The sequence below is a fragment of the Bos javanicus genome, chromosome 13 (genome assembly GCF_032452875.1).
Source record: "Bos javanicus breed banteng chromosome 13, ARS-OSU_banteng_1.0, whole genome shotgun sequence".
NCBI classification, from domain to species: Eukaryota; Metazoa; Chordata; class Mammalia; order Artiodactyla; family Bovidae; genus Bos; species Bos javanicus.
The window spans coordinates 20,813,750-20,835,282 of NC_083880.1; the positions used below are offsets into that span (position 1 = coordinate 20,813,750).

Consider the following 21,533-nt stretch of genomic DNA (forward strand, 5'->3'; position numbering starts at 1 on the left):
ATGATGGAGGGGATGACTTTGCAGTTTTAAATAGGATTGTCATAGTAGCTCTCAAGGACAAGGTGGTTTAATGCAGACTGAAGAAGGGAAGGGAAATAAACTGAGAATATCTCAGAGAAAAGATTTTCAGGCAGAAAGCAAGAACAAAGGGATTGAAACAGGAGACTATCCGGTGAGTTTGAGCAATAGCAAATGATTTGTTTGGCTGGAAGAGAGTGATTATAAGAAAAAAAATAAGGGCTTCCCTGGGGGCTCAGGTAAAGAATCTGCCTGCCAATGCAGGAGACACAAGTTCCATCCCTGATCAGGAAAGATCCCACATTCCTTGAAGCAACTAAGGCTGTGCTCCAAAACTATTGAACTTGTGCTCTAGAGCCTGGGAGCTGCAACTGCTGAACCCATGGGCCCCGACTACAGAAGCCTGGGCGCCCTTGAGCCCATTCTCTGCAACAAGAGAAACCACCTCAATGAGAAGCCCTTGCGCCACAACTAGAGAGCAGAGTCCACGTGGCACAGCTAGAGAAAAGCCCACACAGAAACGGACACCCATCACAGCCAAAAATACATAAATAAAAACAATTCCCAAAAAAAAGAGAGAAAATAAAGGATTTCTTTAACAAAAGATAAAAATAAAAATAATAGGAAATGAGGCCAGAATAATAAACAAATGATCTAAAGCTGTGCTTCTCAACCTTGACTGCATTTGAGAAGTATTGAAAGTCACTCAGTCGTCCAACTCTGTGACCCTATGGACTGTAGCCCACCAGGCTCCTCTGTCCATAGGATTCTCTAAGCAAGAATATTAGAGCGACTTGCCATTTCCTCCTCCAGGGGATCTTCCCTGCCCAGGGAATGGTCTCACCAGTATTGTAAGCAGTTTCTTTACCGTCTGGGCCACCAAGGAAGGCCCTGTGAAGTATTGGGTTGGCCAAAAGTTCCTTGTAGTTTTTCCATGACATCTCATGGAAAAACCTGAATGAACTTTTTGACCATTCCAATATCTAGAGAGCTTCTAAAGCTCTAGCTGTCATGGCCAATTAACATTGCAGTCACTTGGAGGTGCAACCCAGGCTTAGCAATTTTAAAGCTCCCTATGTGATTTTTAATATGCAACCAAGTTTGAATGCCATTCAGTTAAGACCTTACAGGGTCATTGTAAGGTCACTGGCTTTAAATGAGTGAGATGGGGACCATTGTGGCACTTAGCAGAGAGGCCTTCCAGGAACTGACTCAATAGAATCACTATGCGTACTATTTTGAGAACAGACAGGAGGGTACTAATGCCCATCCATCGGAGAAGACCAGTTCAGTTCAGTTTAGTTGCTCAGTCGTTTCCGATTCTTGGTGACCTCATGGACTGCAGCATGCCAGGCTTCCCTGTCCATCACCAACTCCCTGAGTTTACTCAAGCTCATGTCCATTGAGTCGGTGATGCCATCCAACCATCTCATCCTCTGTCATCCCCTTCTCCTCCCACCTTCAATCTTTCCCAGCATCAGGGTCTTTTCCAGTGAGTCAGTTTTTTGTATCAGGTGGCCAAAATATTGGAGTTTCAGCTTCAGCAGCAGTCCTTCCGATGAATATTCAGGACTGATTTCCTTTAGGATAGATTGGTTCGATCTTCTTTTAGTCCAAAGGACTCTTATGAGTCTCCTCCAACACCACAGTTAAGAAGCATCAATTCTTTGGTGCTCAGCTTTCCTTATAGTCCAACTCTCATATTCATACATGACTAAAGGAAAAACCATCAGAGAATACCATACAATCCCTGTAACAAAACTGTGTTGATTGATACTTGCAGAACAAGGAAAATGGTTTACCGTGGGGACCTGTGGGGCATTTTAGCAGGAGTGTTAGGAGGAACTTGTTAATGGATTTAGACTTGTGCTGTATAATTTGTGGGAGGGTTCAAGGAAGTAGGAATTCCCTCTGGAGAGATCAACAACCAAAAGTACAAATCTAGTAAAAGGCAAGGGTAAAATTCCACCCTGGCTTATCTTATAAAGCTTGTACTGTATCTGTGGCAGAACATGTATAGAGCAGATTTCTGAAACACCATTTTGGAAATCAAAACTGAACATTTTTGCTCAAAAAATAATGAGTTCCATTATAAAGAAAATATTCTGTGTTTAGTTTTCAGTTTAAAAGGAAAAGCACAGTTCAACTTTTCTCATCTTGTTTCTTCAGTTAATCATATACATACATGTAGTAAGATTCTATCCATACTTCTGTTTTCAGAACCATTGATATTCTTTAAGAAAACCATTTTAGTAAGAGAATAAAGCTTTGAGATGACACTTTTAAACAATTTAATTTTATTACCATCTTTAGACTGTTGTGTCTATGGGTGTTTTTAATGGATATGTTTCCTTTTTCATTTTAGTTTACTACTGAAATTTTTAGTCATTTGTGAATAACATTCTTATTCTTAACACTCTTTAAAACTTGAATAAGGTTAGCTGAATCTTAGGCTAACCATGTCTTAGACTAGCTCCATCTTAAGTAATAATTCAAGATCACAAGGCCTTACCAGATACATAAACAAAGAGAACTCCCTACCTTTTGTTGACTAAGAGCAAAGATTCTGCTTCATCACATTTCCATGGAAAAATGTCTAATAACCTCTCGTTTTGTGCTGCTTCCATAGAGCAAGAATAAGCCATGCACAGACATGTAATAAACTCATTATGTTCATCTCCCTAACCTGAACTTAAGAGGAACAATTTTTGAGATGATAATCACATTAAATGAATACTCTAGTGATATAAAGACAGAAAATATGATTTGTAAAAAGGCTTACTATTTTTTACCCCAAGAGTAGGCAGAAATGAATGATGACTTTTTTAAAAAAGGGTTATCAGATGACACCACCCTTATGGCAGAAAATGAAGAGGAACTAAAAAGCCTCTTGATGAAAGTGAAAGTGGAGAGTGAAAAAGTTGGCTTAAAGCTCAACATTCAGAAAACGAAGATCATGGCATCCGGTCCCACCACTTCATGGGAAATAGATGGGGAAACAGTGGAAACAGTGTCAGACTTTATTTTTCTGGGCTCCAAAATCACTGCATGGTGACTGCAGCCATGAAATTAAAAGATGCTTACTCCTTGGAAGGAAAGTTATGACCAACCTAGATAGCATATTCAAAAGCAGAGACATTACTTTGCCAACAAAGGTTCATCTAGCCAAGGCTATGGTTTTTCCAGTGGTCATGTATGGATGTGAGAGTTGGACTGTGAAGAAGGCTGAGCGCCGAAGAATTGAAGCTTTTGAACTGTGGTGTTGGAGAAGACTCTTGAGAGTCCCTTGCACTGCAAGGAGATCGAACCAGTCCATTCTGAAGGAGATCAGCCCTGGGATTTCTTGGGAAGGATGGATGCTAAGCTGAAACTCCAGTACTTTGGCCACCTCATGCAAAGAGTTGACTCACTGGAAAAGACTCTGATGCTGGGAGGGATTGGGGGCAGGAGGAGAAGGGGACGACAGAGGATGAGATGGCTGGATGGCATCACTGACTCGATGGACGTGGGTCTCAGTGAACTCCGGGAGTTGGTGATGGACAGGGAGGCCTGGCGTGCTGCGATTCATGGGGTTGCAAAGAGTCGGACATGACTGAGCATCTCATCTGATCTGAACTCTTTTTTTTCTATCCTGTTAGATTTTTATGTGTATCTTCTTTGTATAGGTATTGTATTTCTTTCCTCAGACTAACCTAATGATTTCAGATATTTTGTATTTCTTGCTGCTGCTGCTGCTAAGTCGCTTCAGTCGTGTCCGACTCTGTGCGACCCCATGGACTGGAGCCTACCAAGGTTCTCCGTCCCTGGGATTCTCCAGGCAAGAACACTGGATTGGGTTGCCATTTCCTTCTGCAATGCATGAAAGTGAAAAGTGAAAGTGAAGTTGCTCAGTCGCGTCGGACTCTTAGTGACGTCATGGACTGCAGCCTACCAGGCTCCTATGTCCATGGGATTTTCCAGGCAAGAGTACTGGAGTAGAGCCCAATTATCTGTGGAGCTAATAAGCTCAGGTTATTTCGTTAACATTTATAGGGTTTTTTCATTTACCCAAGGTATCCTGTTCCTCTGTCACTTCTGAGTCACTTATATTATTATCTCATCCATTTTAAGATGCAAGGCACGTCCAGTTTTATTAGTAGTCTCCTATCAGTATCACATCTTAATGATGTCTTTTTATTACATGATTTTCTAGGCTTACCTTGCAAGTTATTTTATTCCTACATTCTATTTCCTTGTTAAAATTATATTTTTGATTATTTGGTGGAATAGTCTTGACCTTTCAGAATTCCCTGTGGGACTTACAGAATTTCTAAGGATTTCTCATCCTTATGGATAAATGAATTAGTAACTCCAGAAGCTCAAGCTTTAGGACAAACCTCAAATCAAAAAACATATTAACAATAATTTATTGATTTTAAAAGAATACCAAAGGTTCAAATTTAGCATTTTCTGGTATTTCCATATTTCCTCATTCTTTTCCTTTCCCAAACAAAAATGAAAGACTATTTATAACTAAGTTTGACCATATTTCCATTTCTGACTTGGTATCCTATGAATGTATTTAATAGTAGTTCCTGTTTTAGATATATAGACGCCATTGCAACACCTGTTAATAAAATATTTTAGAAGCTATATAGATACAAAAATTTATTAAGTTTAAATATTGACATAAGATACACAAAGTAGACTGGAAAGTTTTTAAATGAATATTTTATGTTATTTATCACATCAATTTGTACCTTATATATACATCTAAGTATACACATAAATTTTCTTTGTTTTTTTCGAAAACAATTTGACATTAGGAAAAATAACTTTTCCCCATTCCACAAATAAAATTCTACTAGAGCATTATGTGCCCATAATTACTGTATAAATATTTTAATACAGTTGTCTCCCTTCATCAGTGGTTTCCCTTTCTGTGGTTTCAGTTACTTATGGTCAGCTATGATTTGCAGGTATTAAATGGATAATTCTAGAAATAAACAATTCATAGTTTTTGAATTGCATGCTGTTCTGAGCAGCATGATGAAATCTCCCACCATCTTGCTCTGTCCTGCCTTGGACGTGAACCATCCCTTTGTTCTCTGTATCCTGCCCTTAGTATCGTCTTGGTTATCAAGTTGAGGATCATGGTATTACAGTGCTTTTGTTCAACTAACTCTTAATTTCACTTAATAATGGCCCCAAAACACAAGAGTAGTAATTCTGTTCATTTGGATTATGCTGAATGGAAGCTGTAGAGTGTTTCCTTTAAGTGAAAAGTTGAAAATTCTTGACTTAATAAAGAAAAACACCTGAATATTGACATTGCTAAGAAGGAAATACATGAAATTGTGAAGTAGAAAAAAAGCTAGTTCTAGTTTACTGTTGCATCTCAGACTACAAAAGTTAATAGCCACAGTGCATGATAAATATGGCAAAGGAATTAAATTTGTACAGTAAGATATTTTGAGACAGAGGCCATATTCACATATTTTTATTACATTATATTATTGTAATTTTTCTATATTAGTTATTGCTCTTGCTATGCCTAATTGATAAATTAAACTTTATCATCAGTATGTGCAGGAAGAAAGCATACAATATATAGAGTTCAGTACTATCTTTCAGTTTCAGGTATGCTCCAAGGGTCTTGGAACATATCCCACATGGCTAAGGGGGGACTACTGTATGTGCTATTATTACATACAATTTGTTCTAAAGTAGTGTTTTAAAAAGTGGAAATAAAAAATTCTAGAACTTCTATTTCTAGTTATGGTAGATTAATTTGGGACACCCTCTGAGAACAACTAGAAATCTAATCAAAAAGATGATAAACCTACTTGAATGCATTGAAGATGTAAAAAGGAAGGGACAAATTAAGTGACCAGTGAGAAGAAAGACCTTGATAACTGAACCTGGTGTTTAGTACCACTTCATATGCCAACATGGAACCGGTAGTTGAAAATTAGAGTATAGAACTTTGGAAGTCTTGTTAGGCAAGGGAACAAGTTGGAGTCCAGGCTTAGTATACTAAATATGGGTTGGTAAACTCTGCAGTTTTGTTTGCAGTGCCTAAAATCTGTATCTAAGAGATCTGTGTGAACTGCAAGGTATGGTTCCTCAGAGTCTCAAACCCCGTTCCAAATACCCTCAATCTCTGAAGTTAGTTTTGTGTAATCCTCAAATATTATTTACTCTTCATGCCCACAGAAACAAACATAAATCTCACTGAAGAAAGGTAATATCTTAGGTCCCAAATTATTTTACCTTTTATTATATACAGTGACAAGCACTTAGACTCCAATGAGATGAGGCCACAGGAAAGAAAAAGCTCAATTAAAACTGAAACCAAACAAAAATCCCTCCAGATAAAGCAGTTATCAGACACTGAATTGAAAAGACTTATCTTTTATATGCTCAAAGTTTAAAAAAATAAAACAAGCTGAGAATTTGAGCAGATAATTAGAAGATATAAAAAAGAACTAAATGGAATTTCTAAATTACAATAGAATAATCAAAATTCACAACTCATCAATGGTTTATCAGCATACTATACACAGCTAATGAGATAAGGGAATTAGACTTTAGATCAAGAGAAAAGTGAAGTAAAGTATAATAAAATGATTGAAACTACAGAAAAAGAAAAAAAAAAGAATAAGCATGGGAGAGCAGTGAGAATTTCTAGTGTTATATATTTGGAGTCCCAGAAAAAGAAAAAAAAACAAGACTGACAGTGTTTATAGAGAGTTTAGCTAAGAGCTTTCAAGTTGAAAAGGATACAAAACCATATTTCAAGAAGCCCCGTGGGCGTGAAAACAACAAAAATGAAAACCCTGTGGGGACATCATAGTGAAACTGCTAAAAATCTATAACAAAGTGAAACATTTTTAAAACAGCTAGAAAAAGGTATAAATCACTGTCAAAGACTGACTATGAGACTTTTGTAATGAAAACAGTGGAAAGCAGAAGAAAATGGAAAGTTATCTCCAGAGTGTTGGGAGAAATCAGCCGTCAGTCTCTACTCAGTACATGAGTTTTCTATTGTTAGATAACTAACTACTGCAAACTTAGTTTCTTAAGGCAACTTTTATTTATTATCTCTTAGTTCTGTAGGTTGGAAGTCCATATCCATTGCCTCCCCCATTATCCACATCCCCCCTCCAGACTAGGACATTTGTTTACCATTGACAAGGTGTATATTTAGTTTGAGAAGGTTTCATCTGATTATTACGTCTCTGATCAGTCAAATTGAGTTTTTAAATGTGTGTAGAAATCTAAATATATAGAAACAAAGTATACTAACAAGGCATATTTGAATTTTAACAGCAAAATTGTCTCCTAAGGCTCTTCAAAGATAGTTATTCGAGAACTATAGAATTGCTGCAGTAGTTTCTTAAATTTTACTACTGTTTGAATATTCATTTATTTCCATGGCAATATATCCCATGATAGTAGATGACAAAGTTCCATTTTCAGGGATCTATGTGGAATAGATATTATACAGTAGCAACAACTTATTTTCTTTCTATATGTGCATAACAAAACTCTTGGATCCTATTTTTGGGATTGTCTGAACTAGGAATCAAAAGTATTTACTTTCTTTGGGATTGGAATACCATCTACATACTGGAATCTATGCATATTTATGGGCTATTTGTATTGGTAGAGATGGCTTTTGAAAATACAAAGAGTTAAATATTCTTAGCATTTGTACCTAGTTTGTCATATTTATCACTATTGTTTGTCACTTTTGAATAGCACTTAATTTTGCTTTCTAAATTTATTTGAAAATCTTTATTCTAAGTGTAGCAATTGTGTCTCCATTTGGATGATTTCTATTTGTCTCTATTGAAATATAATTATTGCTTGTTTATTAAAGTTGATGCAACATTTTCAAAATATTTATTTTGAAATGTATTCATACCTTCTCATTGACTTTTGATAACATTTGAAAGTATTCTATTGGCCATATTTTGGGCCAGAAGACCTGATAGAAAACATATTTTTTGAAATATAGAATCTTAAAAAAATAAAAAATGTTTATTATGTTACTAGTCACCTAACATCCCTTCCCATGTGGAAGGAGCATTTTCAAAATTAAACATAACTTAACATTAGATATAATTGCCTTTACCATGTAAAATTTTATAATTTCATTGAGTGATTTACTTTATACTTTTATCTCTTAAATATACTGCTTACTTTCTAAATTGTTTTTTTAAAGGAATATCTGTGCAGTTTATTACTGTGTCCTTGGATAAAAATATCCAGCGGCCAAGGATCCCAATGTAATAATCATCAATGGGGCAAACCTTATTTTTCACTGGAGTCTGTAGTAACACCTAAATATCCTCACTAAGAAAATTCAGATCGTGCCTTTTTGGTTTATCCCTTTTCCAATCTAATGACAATTAAAAGTTACTGTCAGCAGTTGCAAAAATAGTATTAGAGTAGAAGCCAGAATATTTGATTTCAGTCAGTCTCTACGACTTTCTATCTATGTGACCTTGGTTAAGTTAAAAGCTGTCCTAAACCTTCCTTTCTTCCTCTGTAAAACAACAATAATAATACCTTCTCCACATAGCTATTGTGAAAGTTAGATTTATATAAAGCCTACTGTATAGGGTCTGTTCCACTACGTATTACTTTTAATTCCACAATACTATTATTAAAACTTCCCCTTCTTTCCCTTTTACTTTTTTCTTCTTTTCCTCCTCCAGAATGCCTTTATGGAAGTTAACTGTTTCTCTTCCTCTTTACTTGAAAAGTAGGTCATATTATTTTGCCTTGTGCCTATTAGGTGATACATTTGATGCTTTGGGAAATAGTAACTCTACAAATATCAGAAGTGAACATTAATGTTAAAAATCATGGATTTTTCAAATATTAAATTTTTTAGAAGTAGCTTTTCATGATTTGGTTTAAAATAGTCTGTAGGAACAATGAAACCTTCCAGATAATGTAATAGTAGAGAAACTAGCGTATGTATCAGAATAAATTAGACCTCTGCAATTCTATAAGCAATGTGGCCAAATGATGCTGTTTCTTTCTTTTTTTTTTTTAAGGTTTCTTTCTTCTTCTTTTTTTTTTTTTCTGAGGATAGTTTTTTAGTCTTTATTGAATTTGTTACAATATTTCTTCTATTTTATGTTTTGGTTTTTTTCACTGCGAGGCATGTGGAATCTTAACTCCCTGACCAGGGATCGAACCTGCACCCCCCTGCATTCTAAGGTGACATCTTAACCACTGGACTGCCAGGGAAGTCCCAATGCTGTTTCTTAGAAAAATATTTGGAAAATATTCTTAAATTGTTGATTCTACCTATCAATTTTCAGTTTTTTTGGAGGGGATTTTTTTTTTTTTTTGAGGGAATCAGATATCATCCTTTTCTTCCTCAAATAAAACTTTACTTAGGCAAATGTGGCAAGGTGATTCCCATTGAGCTCTGTCTACCCTTTTAAACACGTGATCACCTTCAAGAGTCTACCGAAAAGCTGCATTTTTCTTTTTCAGTTACCGAATGTGACTTTGAAACAGATAGCTGTGGTTGGTTTGAAGCAGCCCGTGGTGATGATTTTGAGTGGACCTGGAGCTCTAGAAGTAACCTCTCTGCTGAATTTGAGGATCAGGCTCCACCTTGGGATCACACTCACAACACATCTCAAGGTAAGATGCCTGTAGAGGTTCTTTGAACCTACCCACTTTCCCCAGCTAACAATGGTTTGACCTAATGATTCGTCAGTTTAATGATGGTGTGAAAGAGATCATATTCAATAGAAACTATACATCACATTTAGAATTTTGACCATTTCTGGGATAATGATACACCTGTGATGCTCTCTTCTGATGCTGGGAAGAGGCAGAGATGCGGCTCCCAGGCAGCCACATGATCACCATGATGCACAATTGATATAGTTACAGCTGTTCTGTTTTTTACTTCCAGTAGAGCATTCAATAAATTACATGAAATATTCAACACTGTAGTATGAAATAGGCTTTGTGTTAGATGATTTTGTGTAACTGTGGGCTAATGTAAGTGGTCTAAGCATGGTTAAGGGAGGCAAGGCCAAATTGTGATGTTCAGTAGGTCAAATGCCTTTTGAACTTCAATATTTTCTTTTTTTATAAAAACTTTTTATTTACATAGGGTTGATTTACAATGTTGTGTTAGTTACAGGTGTACAGCAAAATGAATCAGTTATACATATATCTGATGTATGTATTTTAAAATACACATATTTAAAAAAAACTTCATTTTACATTGGAGTATGGCCAATTAATATTGCTGCGATAGTTTCAGGTGGACAGCAAAAGGACTCAGCCATACATCTACATGTATCCATTCTTCCCCCAAACACCCCTCCCATCCAGGCTGCCACGTGACACTGAGCACAGTTCCCTGTGCTGTATACAGTAGGTCCCTGTTGGTTATCCACTTTAAACATAGCAGAGTGGATATGTCTATATCCACTCTTTTTTAGTTTCTTTCCCCATATAGGCCATTACAGAGTATTGAGTAGAGTTCCCTGTGCTATGACTTTGATATTTTTAACTTATGATGGGCTTATGAGACATAACTTCATCTTAAGTCAAGGGAGATCTGTACTTCAGTTTACCTTTGCTCAAGTCTGAGAAGAAAAAGAGAAGCAGTAAAATTCTATGATACTACATCATAGGACAATGTGGAGTAGGAAATGGCAACCCACTCCCATAGTCTTGTCTGGGAAATCCCATGGACAGAGGAGCCTGGTGGGCTATGGTCCAGGGGGTCACCAAAGAGTTGGACACAACCAAGCAACTAAACAATAATAGAACAGTTGAATATTATCTATTGTACTTACGTTGTCAAAAAAGAAATGCTCCTTTACAGGTTTTGGGGATGGAGTATAGATATATTTTTGGCTGAATTAATGGAAACTTCCAGTTGTTTTTGGCATCATTTTGGCCCAGCTCTAGATAATAGTTGAGTGCTCATAAAAGAAAATTTGCTAACAATCACTTCTATTGCTTTTTAATTGTTGTATAGTCTTCAGTGTAAGGGTTACAGAAAGATGTCTCATTTTAGAATTTAGCAGGTTAAGTTATGATTTCTTCTTATTTTCCAATAGGGCACTTTATGTTCATTCTGAAGAAAAGCAACAGCTTATCACAAATTGCTAGACTCCAGAGCCCAACTTTCAGCCAGACAGGACCTGGATGCACTCTTTCCTTCTGGTAAATATTGAAAACAATGGTCAATTACTCTAGCAGATTGGCAGTTACAAGGATAGCCCTGCATGTACTCGATATTGTAATTTTTCCTATAATTTGGCTTTATTTTAAAAATAGCTATTGCATCAGATCCATACATTTAGCATTTTACTTAGGAGCACATTATCAGTATTTATAATGTTCTTTCTTAAAATAAAAAGGACTCTTCCTCCAACAGTGAATTATAATTAACACTGCTTCCTGAGTTCTGGAGTGAACTCCTTGAGAAAGGGTCCCAGGGTCCTGAGAGTCAGAGTATGCACCTAAGCAGATAAGCTCTTTCATATGGGTGGCCACAATATTAAATAAAGGCATCTATTGTGATAACTCATTTTTGATTGACTGTTGACTGAGTAAAAGTCACACAATTAGTCTTTTCCGGAAATCATTTCCATTTCTTGTGTTTGTTCTCTTTCAGGTTTTATAACTATGGCCTATCAGTGGGGGCAGCTGAGTTGCAGCTACACGTGGGAAATTCCAGCGAGTCCACGGTACTCTGGAGGGTATTGTATAACCAGGGTGACCAGTGGTCACGGGCAGTGGTTCAGCTTGGACGTCTTACTCAGCCTTTCCATTTGTTGCTACATAAAGTCAGTCTTGGCATTTATGTTGGTGTCTCAGCTATTGATGATATCAGATTTGAAAATTGTCTTCTTCCACCCCCCTCAAAGAGCTGCAAAGAGCCAGATCATTTCTGGTGTCTGCACACTAGGATTTGTGTTAAAAAACTTCAGTTATGCGATCTGGTGGATGATTGTGGTGATTATACTGATGAGGTCAATTGTGGTAAGTATCTTTCTTTCTGGTCCCTCTTACTAATTTTTAAAATATTCATTTACTTTAATTGAAAGATAATTGCTTTACAATATTGTGCTGCTGGTGGTGGTTTATTTGCTAAGTCTTGTCTGACTGTTTGTGGGCCCATGGGTTGTAGCCAGCCAAGCTCCTCTGTCCATGGGATTTCCCAGGCAAGAATACTGGAGTGGGTTGCCATTTCCTTCTCCAGGGGATCCTCCCAACCCAGGGATCGAACCTGTGTATCCTTCATTTCAAGCAGATTGTTTACGGACTGAGCCACCAGGGGGCGAAGCCCCATGATGTTGTGTTGGTTTCTGCCATACATTGACATGAATCAGCCACGGGTATACATTTTGATGGTATACATTGTTTTCCTAGTCCATCAGAACAAAGGCCCTAAGCATTGTTCCAAAGTTGAACGAATGTTTTGTATGATTAGTCAGCCATCAGTATTTATTATGTAGATTTATGAACTACATACTAGAGATACAGTGATGAGCACAATTATACAGAGTCGCTGACCCCATGGGGCTTACAGTCTCATTGAGGAGATAGATATTATTCACACATTTAAAAAATAAATGCAAAATGGCAGGAGCTTAGACAGGACTTCACAAATGCTGTGGCTTTATATAATTATGGGTTTGGACTTTCTAAAGATGGTGACTTAACTGAGATCTGAAAAATAGTAAGTAAATGAAGATGTGCAAAACCCTGAGGCATGACTGCACAGCAGCTGCAAGATACCCAGTATGGCTGGAGCAAGGCACTGAGGGAGAACTAGGATGCAACATAAAGATGGAGATGAAGGGGGAGGCCAGATTATCAGATCTTTGTAGACCATTTTAAGGAAGTTTTTCCCCATTTGAAGGTTTTTAAGAAGGAAGGTAATATAATACAATTGATTTAAAAATTTAAGATTTAAAAATGTCACTGTGGATACAGTGTAATGAGTGGATTAGAGGAAACTGGATCATATTTATTAGGAGCCTGTAGCAGGAGTTCCCAGGAGAGGGGTTGGCAGCCTCTCTCCAGTGTCAGTGGTGGAGATGCAGGGACTAAAGTTTGGGGGAGGGACGTTAGATGATGTCTTAGATATAGGGAGCAGAGAGTGAGATGTTAAAGTCCCGAATTTCTGATTTAAATTACCAAAAAGTTGATGGTATCTGATGATTGTGTACCTCTTGCAGTTTAATTAATAAACCTGGTTCCTGGTAGTGCTGGGTGCATTTGTTTCTGAAAATGAATCACAAGCTAAGAGAGGTTTTTCTTTTTTAATTACCAAAATCTATCAAGGAAAGTTTGCATTTTTCTTTGTCCAGAAATAGCAATGATCCTTAAAATTCAATCTGTGTGCCTATTAAATTGGAAGTCTTATCATAAACCAAGGGAAAGCCATCAAATACTTGGAACATCATAGGAAACATTACATTGAGAAATTTCCATATAAATATTGTGGAGAATTTTGCACATATGTGGTGTTTAATACAGTCAGGCACATTAAAGTCAGAATTGCCATGCAGCTTGTTTACAACTAATAACTTTAGTGCATATAAATGAAATTGATGGTTTTGACCAATGGCTGTTACAAGAAGCATTGCTTGTCCTAAAAGTAATTTATTTTTTGCAAATTTCGAAAGCCCGTTCATCTTTTTCACTCACTTCAAACCCCACTCCTTGAAAGATGTTGATCTATTACTAAAGATAAGCAAATTATCCTTCAGACTTCACAGTATTAACTGATTAGAATAAAATTTTGGAAGTATGGCTATAATATCAAAATATTTCTTCTGACTAAATATTAATGAGAGGAAACCATAGTGACTGTCACTTTCTCTTTCTCTCATAGCCTTCCATTTAGACGTAGTAATTTTTAAAAATATTTTTAATTGGATGATAATTTCTTTACAATGTTGTGCTGGTTTCTGCTGTACAACACTGTGAATCAGCCATAAGAATATAAATAAACATAGTAACTTTTTTACATGGAGACTTTATTTTTATTTGTTTATTATTTAGCTTTTTTATTTTTTGGCTGTGCGATGTGGCATGCAGGATCTTAGTTCCCTGATCAGGGATCAAACCCGTGCCCCCTACAGTGGAAGTGTGGAGTTTTAATCACTGGATCACTAGGGAAGTCCCTAGATTTAGTACTTTATTAACATAGAATGCCTTAGTCATCCAGAAATCAATGCTATATTTCCTGAAGTATGCGTGGAACGTGGTCTTTCATTGAAGGGTGGGGCTATATGTCTTCCTTTTTGAAATAAAGATTGAGCATGCAGTCAATCTGAAGACAGGCAATGTGAAAAAATCTGTTGGCTTTAGTGCCAGTTTTATGTCAAAAACACAGTTGCTTGACATCCCCCTTCTGCTGCACAGCCCCAAACTGACACTTGCAGGGGACCTGCGGGCCCAGTTCACGTCACAGCTGCGCTTGATTAGTCACCAGTGAGGAAATATCAAAGGAAAGCTCATCTCCCATTTGACATTTACTCTCTTGGTTCCCTTCATTAGGTCTAAGCTCCTGTTCTCTGGGTTTCAAGACAGATGATTTGTTCTTGCCTGGCTGCGTTTACTCACATATGCTTTTATTTATTGTTTCAGAATATTTGTTCACCTTTGGCTCCAAGTGCCGTTAGTAAGATGAATAGAGGACAGCTGACATTTGTCTTTCAAAAACATTAACTTATGTAAATGAAGTTAAAGTGTGGAATCTTCATTGATTCTAAATCCTGTCCCTTCTACCCAAATAATGTTAAACGTATAGTCTATCCCATTTATTCTAAAAAAGTACTTGATGTCAACAGAATTGTCACATCTTGAAAAATGAATACATTCCAATGTTATCCTACAAGTGTAGGTAGAGTGTTGAGTGGATAAGAGACTGACCAATTCTTTAAAAGTGCTTGGAGTTCTTCTCCTGACTGAAGGGAGTTAAAAGTTTAAAAGCACCAGGGATTTCCCTGGTGGTCCAGTGGCTAAGACTCCATGCTCCCAGTGCGGGGGGCTCGGGTTCAATCCCAGGAACTAGGTCCTGCATGCTGCAGCTAAGCATTTGCATGCCACATCTAAGACCTGGTGAAGCCAAACAAATAGAGAAAGAAAACATTTTAAAGCATCAGCTCAAAGGAGCTACAACCCAGTGAGTAGAAAAGATTACCACTGAGGAGAACTGATGGGGCACACCACATAAGAGGCATCGAGAGAGGGAGGGGGAATAGGTAAGATGTTTAGGGCGTGCTGACAAATTAGTGCATGCCAAGGGGAAAGACAGTTGTGGATGAACAGGAAGTTATTTTAATTTGGGAATGGTAAAACTTGATAGAGTTTAGATTTAAGTTGAGATTAAATAAGTAAATATGAAAGGATTTTGAATAGAGAAGAAAAATGATAAGCTACCATTGAAATATGGTCATTGTGGTACAAAGGAGGGATATTTGGTACAAAGGAGGGGTGGGATGGATCCAGAGAGAAGAATTCGATTTCAGAGTGAAGTCTGGAAAACACCTGCCTCGGAATCATCTTGGGTGCTTATTAAAAATTGGGCTTCCTTCCATACCTTACATAGTGTTTGTACAGGACTTTACCAAGGAGTAAACAACTTTACCATTCACCCCAGGGCATTCCAAAAGATTGAGAACTAGTATGATTCTTGTCAGCAGTGTGTGTTAGAACCACCAAGGGAGCTAGTAAAATATCCTCTCAGTTGATGGGTACACAATTTGGACCAATTAAATCAACATATCTGGAGCTGAACTTGAACTTTAATTTTTCTAATGTTCACTGGTGATTGGAACATTCAGCTGAAGTTGAAATCCGTGGAGACAGAAGTTTGTTGTGGTGAGCCAGCTGTGGGGTAGTGATCATTTCCCTAAGGTTGGGATGGTGCTACAGGGCAGGGGATGGGTATAAAAGGCATTTGGAAAATAATGGCCAAAGTGATTCCACCTCCATCTATAAAATATTATTGCTTGATGTATTAGCTAAGATTTACTTTTCTTAAAAGTTTGCTCTAATGTTGCATTAAAAAAGATTAGAATGGTTTACCTTGGCAGAAGCAAAGTAGCAACTAGTATTCCCATTCATAGTTATTTTGGTCCTTAATGATCTTTTGATTTTATTTAATGCCCATTTCAGTACCTGAACTTCAGTGTAACTTTGAAAATGGAATTTGTAACTGGGAACAAGATACAGAAGATGATTTTGACTGGACCCGGTACCAGGGCCCAACATCAACGCTTAATACAGGGCCGATGAAGGATAACACTTTGGGCACAGCTCAGGGACACTATCTGTACATCGAATCTTCCGAACCACAGGTTTTCCAGCACCGAGCTGCTCTGCTCAGCCCGATCCTTAACGCCACTGATGCGGAGGGCTGCACCTTCCGCTTGTACTACCACATGTTCGGAAAGCACATTTATAGGCTGGCCGTCTACCAGCGAGTCTGGAACAACACAAGAGGACAGCTGCTGTGGCATATATTTGGGAATCAAGGCCCCATTTGGATACGGAAATCTCTCAACCTTTTCAGCAGGAAGCCTTTTCAGGTATGGACAATGGCTCTCACAAGGTATATTCAAAATGGCATCAGAACATTTAAGGAATATGAAAGATCTCTGTGTTCTTAAATTGAAATTGAAGTTTGGTCAGTTAGCTTGACACACATTTATCATTTAATTAAGGGTGTACCCAAACTCGTTAGGTTTCCTTCCTCCTTGACTACCTCCAGTAACCCGTGATTGAAATTTCTACAGGTGGACGCATGGCATTGGACACAGCTGTAGGTTCTTCCAATCTAAGTCATTGTTGTGCTGAAATGAAAAACCTGGAGGGGAAAAAAAAAGAGTTTGGCTTAATCTCTAGTCTTCTGCCAAAAGTTCAGACTCTTAAACTTGTTCTTTTGAATCTCTCATTTCCTCAGATTTTGTTAAGTAAGGAGCGAAAATCCAGGAAGACAGCACACATTGTTGGAGGAGCTCTTCTGGGGCAGAACCAGACTTTGAATCTAGGTTTCCTTCCTCTTGGTGAAATATTCTTTAAATCTTTCCTCCTGCTACTGCTGCTAAGTCACTTCAGTCATGTCCGACTCGGTGCGACCCCATAGACAGCAGCCCACCAGGCTCCCCCATCCCTGGGATTCTCCAGGCAAGAACACTGGAGTGGGTTGCCATTTCCTTCTCCAATGCATGAAAGTGAAAAGTGAAAGTGAAGTCACTCAGTCGTGTCTGACTCTTAGCGACCCCATGGACTGCAGCCTACCAGGCTCCTCCATCCATGGGATTTTCCAGGCAAGAGTACTGGAGTGGGGTGCCATTGCCTTCTCCGAAATCTTTCCTACCTTCTCCTAAAAGTCAAAGTTTCAATAGCAAGTTCAAATGCTTATGTGTTTTTACAGTTTTGTAAAGGCCTTTGGCATACTTTGTTTGATTCAACAATTCCCTGAAGTGGGTAAGTCAAAGATCCTTTTTGCCAGTTTTATAAATATGAAGGAAAAAACTCAAGTTGTTTTTTGTGCCATGCTTAGTCACTCAGTCGTGTCTGACTCTTTGCGATCCCATGGACTGTAGCCCGCCAGGCTCCTCTGTCCCTGGGGATTCTCCAGGCAGGAATACTAGAGTGGGTTGCCATGCCCTCCTCCGGGAGATCTTCCTAATCCAGGGATCAAACCCAGGTCTCCCGCATTGCAAGTGGATTCCTTACCATCCATGCCACCAGGGGAGCCCAAGAACAGTGGAGTAGGTAGCCTATCCCTTCTCCAGGTGATCTTCCCAACCCAGGTGATCAAGCTGGGGTCTCCTGTGTTGCAGGTGGATTCTTTACCAGCTGAGCTCCTGGCCAGATGGAATGTGAGCAGAAAAACAGGGACTTGTTCTAGAATCCACAATGTCTATTTAATTCATGCTCATTCTGTTTCTTTTTTTGTTTCATAATGCATTTTTTTTACTCTGCTTAAAAAAAGAATTTTATTTATTTTTGGCTCTGCTGGGTCTTCATTGCTGCACAGGCTTTTTTTTTTTTTTTCTAATTGCAGTGAGTGGGAGTTACTCTCTAGTTAAGGTCTGCAGGCTTCTCATTGCACTGGCTTCTCTTATTGCAGGGCATGGGCTCCAGAGTGTGTGGGCTTCAGTAGCTGTAGCACATGGGCTCAGTAGTTGTGGCTCCCAGGCTATAGAGCACAGGCTCAATCGTTGTGGTGCACAGGCTTAGTTGCTTCATGGCATGTGGGATCTTCCCTGATTAGGGATTGAACCTGTGTCTCCTGCATTGGCAGTCAAATTTATTGCCACTGAGCCACCAGGGAAACCCTCATTCTCTTTCTGATGCATCATATAGCCTGTTGTATGTAGGAGTGTTAAATATTTGTTTTTTCCCCTCTGGTCAAATAGACATGCATATAATATATTGGAAGAAACTTCTTATACTGGCTAAACCTTTTTTTTTTTTTTTTTGGCATATTCTAAACTTCTCAGTTACCCCAATTGAAAGCACTATCTTTATCTACATCTCTAGTGAAGAGTTTTACAGCCAAGAACTTAGCTCCAGGCCACCTGAGCTTCTAACCGTCATAGATATACATTGTATGTGGCTCTGTAGAGAACACATCGGGGTTGGTGTTTTGTCCTGACAGACATAAGCTGACATCATGAAACCTAATCTGCAAGGTGCAGAGTGATATCTTGCTGTCCAGCCCAGTGGTAAGATCCATATAATCATGTGAAATGAAACTGAAGAGGGTTTTTTGACTTTTATTTAATAATGGCTCACCCACTTCAAGTTAATTCTTAATGTCTAATCAGGTCAGTTGTAATTTGGGCTTAACTAGTATTTAAATTGGAGAAGGCAATGGCATCCCACTCCGGTACTCTTGCCTGGAAAATCCCATGGACGGAGGAGCCTGGTAGGCTGCAGTCCATGGGGTTGCTGGGAGTTGGACATGACTGAGTGACTTCACTTTCACTTTTCACTTTCCTGCATTGGAGAAGGAAATGGCAACCCATTCCAGTGTCTTGCCTGGAGAATCCCAGGGATGGCGGAGCCTGGTGGGCTGCAGTCTGTGGGGTCGCACAGAGTCAGACACGACTGAAGCGACTTAGCAGCAGCAGCAGCAGTATTTAAATGGATTAACTTTCCTTGTGATGTTTACTGAAGAATTGCTTTTCACTTAGAGAATTGAGCTTGTGGTTTCTGGAAGGGGATGGATGGGGAGATGGGATTGTTAGGGAGTTCGGGATATACACTCTGCTATATTTTAAGTGGATAACCAACAAGGACCTACTGTATAGCACATGGAACTCTGCTTAGTGTTACATGACAGGCTGGATGGGAGGGGAGTTTGGGGGAGAGTGGATACATGTAGATGTATGGCTGAGTCCCTTTACTGTCCACCTGAAACCATCCCAACAGTGTTAATCGGTTATACCCCAATACAAAAAAAAAAAAAAGAATTGGTTTTCAGGAGAAAATCAGCCTTGTAAGGGAGCGGCTTCAGAGTCAGATGACCATGGAACTAACCAAAGATTCCTTTGGTTGTGAATCTAAAGCATCAATATTGAGGTTTGAAACCCAACCTGGATTACACGGAGTACTCTATTTGATTTTATCTAAGTGTTCTTTTTTTTGTTTTTTAATGAATTTTAGGCATGAAAAGATAAAATCAGAGATTCTGCATGCTGTGTAGATTAATGGTTTAAGATAATAAGGATTGAGACCATTTTAAGCAATAGGATGTTTGTTCATTGAATGATGGATATGCATAGTTTCTGTTCTACTGAGCAAAGGTGGCAACAACCAACGTTTTCATTAACTGTGATATTGTAGTGAAATTACCTACATGCCCAGAAGTATCATGCCCAGGAATTAATAGGTACTCACTAAATATTTGGTTAATAGAAAAATTTAAAGGTTTTTCAGGATCATTCATTTAAAATGAAATACGTAGGGTAGAACCAGATTGCTCATGCAGATATAGGAACAATTTGTCTTATTAATGTCAGTTTAAATTATCATCCACTGCCTTTATGTGTGATATGGTCAGTAAAAGCTCAGCACTGCATATAAAGCTTCAGGTCAACCTTCTACCTAATTTTTATTATGAGATTTCTGAGATTTGATTGGTAACTATACATAGTGAATATGTGGTCAAGCTAATTCAAATATCAATGTGCTTCATTCCTGAAAGTTTCCTAATACCCCTTTTTTTATTTTATTTTATTTTTTTCCCTTTTTTTAACTAATTGATTTTTGACTGCACTGGGTCTTCATTGCTTTACCCAGGCTTTCTCTAGTTGTGGTGAGCTGGGGCTACTCTTGGTGGCAGTGCATGGGCTTTTCATTATAGTCGCTTCTCTGTTGCAAACCACATGCTCTACAGCGCACGGCCTCCAGTAGTCGCAGCATGTGGGCTCTCGGGCATAAGGGCTTCAGTAGTTGCAGCACACAGGCTTGGCTGCTTCGCAGCATGTGCAGCCTTCCCAGACCAGGGATTGAACCCATGTCCCCTGCATTGGCAGGTGGATTCTTATCCACTATGCCACCAGGGAAGTTCCTGATATCCCTTTGTAATATCTCCTTCTGGCCCTCACTTCCATCCCTGGACAACCACTGAACTTTCCGTATATATTAACTTACACCGCTCAAAATGTTATATAAGTCAAATTGTATGACATGTACTTTTTTCTGACATATTTCATTCTGTATAATTATTTTGAGATTCATTTTATTACCAAATATATCAGCACTTCCTCCTGTTGTTAAATAGTATCCATGATATGGATAGAGAAGTTTTTTTCCATTCTTCTTGGCAGGGATTCAATATCAGCAGTGTTCACTGGTAAGTATTGCAAAAACCTAGTTTAAAGAAACTTATTAATTCTTTGGCACCACAGGAACCAGGACTTACAAGCTTCTGCTCACTTATTCCTAACATGGCCTTGTTTACTGAAGTATATATTTATATATGAAGTTGGCCCAAGGAGAGGACAAGGATTGAAAAAGAAAAAAAATTCTCCAGGTGGTATCACATCATTAAACTATTAAGAAATTGTAAAAAAAAAAAAATATATATATATATATATATATAACACCACAGAGCTGTCTAAATCTGAAATAATTCTATAGTGTTCTGGTAACATCCCTCAGTAATAAAGAGAATTTTCCACTAGTGGATTTTGTGAAAAGATTGAAAAATCTTATTCATAATCGTGATTTATTTTTTTCATTTGTGGGATATAGCTTTAAATCCTAAATGGTGCATCATTTTTCAGTATTTCTAGGAAAAATATTGTTTCGTAAGTTATATTGTAAATAAAAGAGGACCATATTTAATAATGTTAAGTTGATTCTACTTTTCATGAACTTGTAAACAGAAGTGCTACAAGTATAAATTATTTATGCAGTCTCATGTAACATTTTTCTTCCAAGCTTCTAGTGGAGTTGTTAGAATTTACATTGAAAGGTTTGGGATGGAATCTGCTGGC

At 38.0% G+C, this 21,533-nt stretch overlaps 1 protein-coding gene across 1 annotated transcript in view; it reads left to right on the forward strand.

Annotated features, from left to right (window-relative positions):
- The window catches only part of MALRD1 (MAM and LDL receptor class A domain containing 1), a 555,525-nt gene that overhangs the window by 107,733 nt on the left and 426,259 nt on the right, over positions 1-21,533 (forward strand). The window contains exons 16-19 of the mRNA XM_061435952.1: positions 9,517-9,669; positions 11,112-11,217; positions 11,672-12,039; positions 16,192-16,604. Coding sequence (XP_061291936.1) covers positions 9,517-9,669; positions 11,112-11,217; positions 11,672-12,039; positions 16,192-16,604 — 1,040 coding nt within the window. The remainder of the gene's footprint in view (positions 1-9,516; positions 9,670-11,111; positions 11,218-11,671; positions 12,040-16,191; positions 16,605-21,533) is intronic.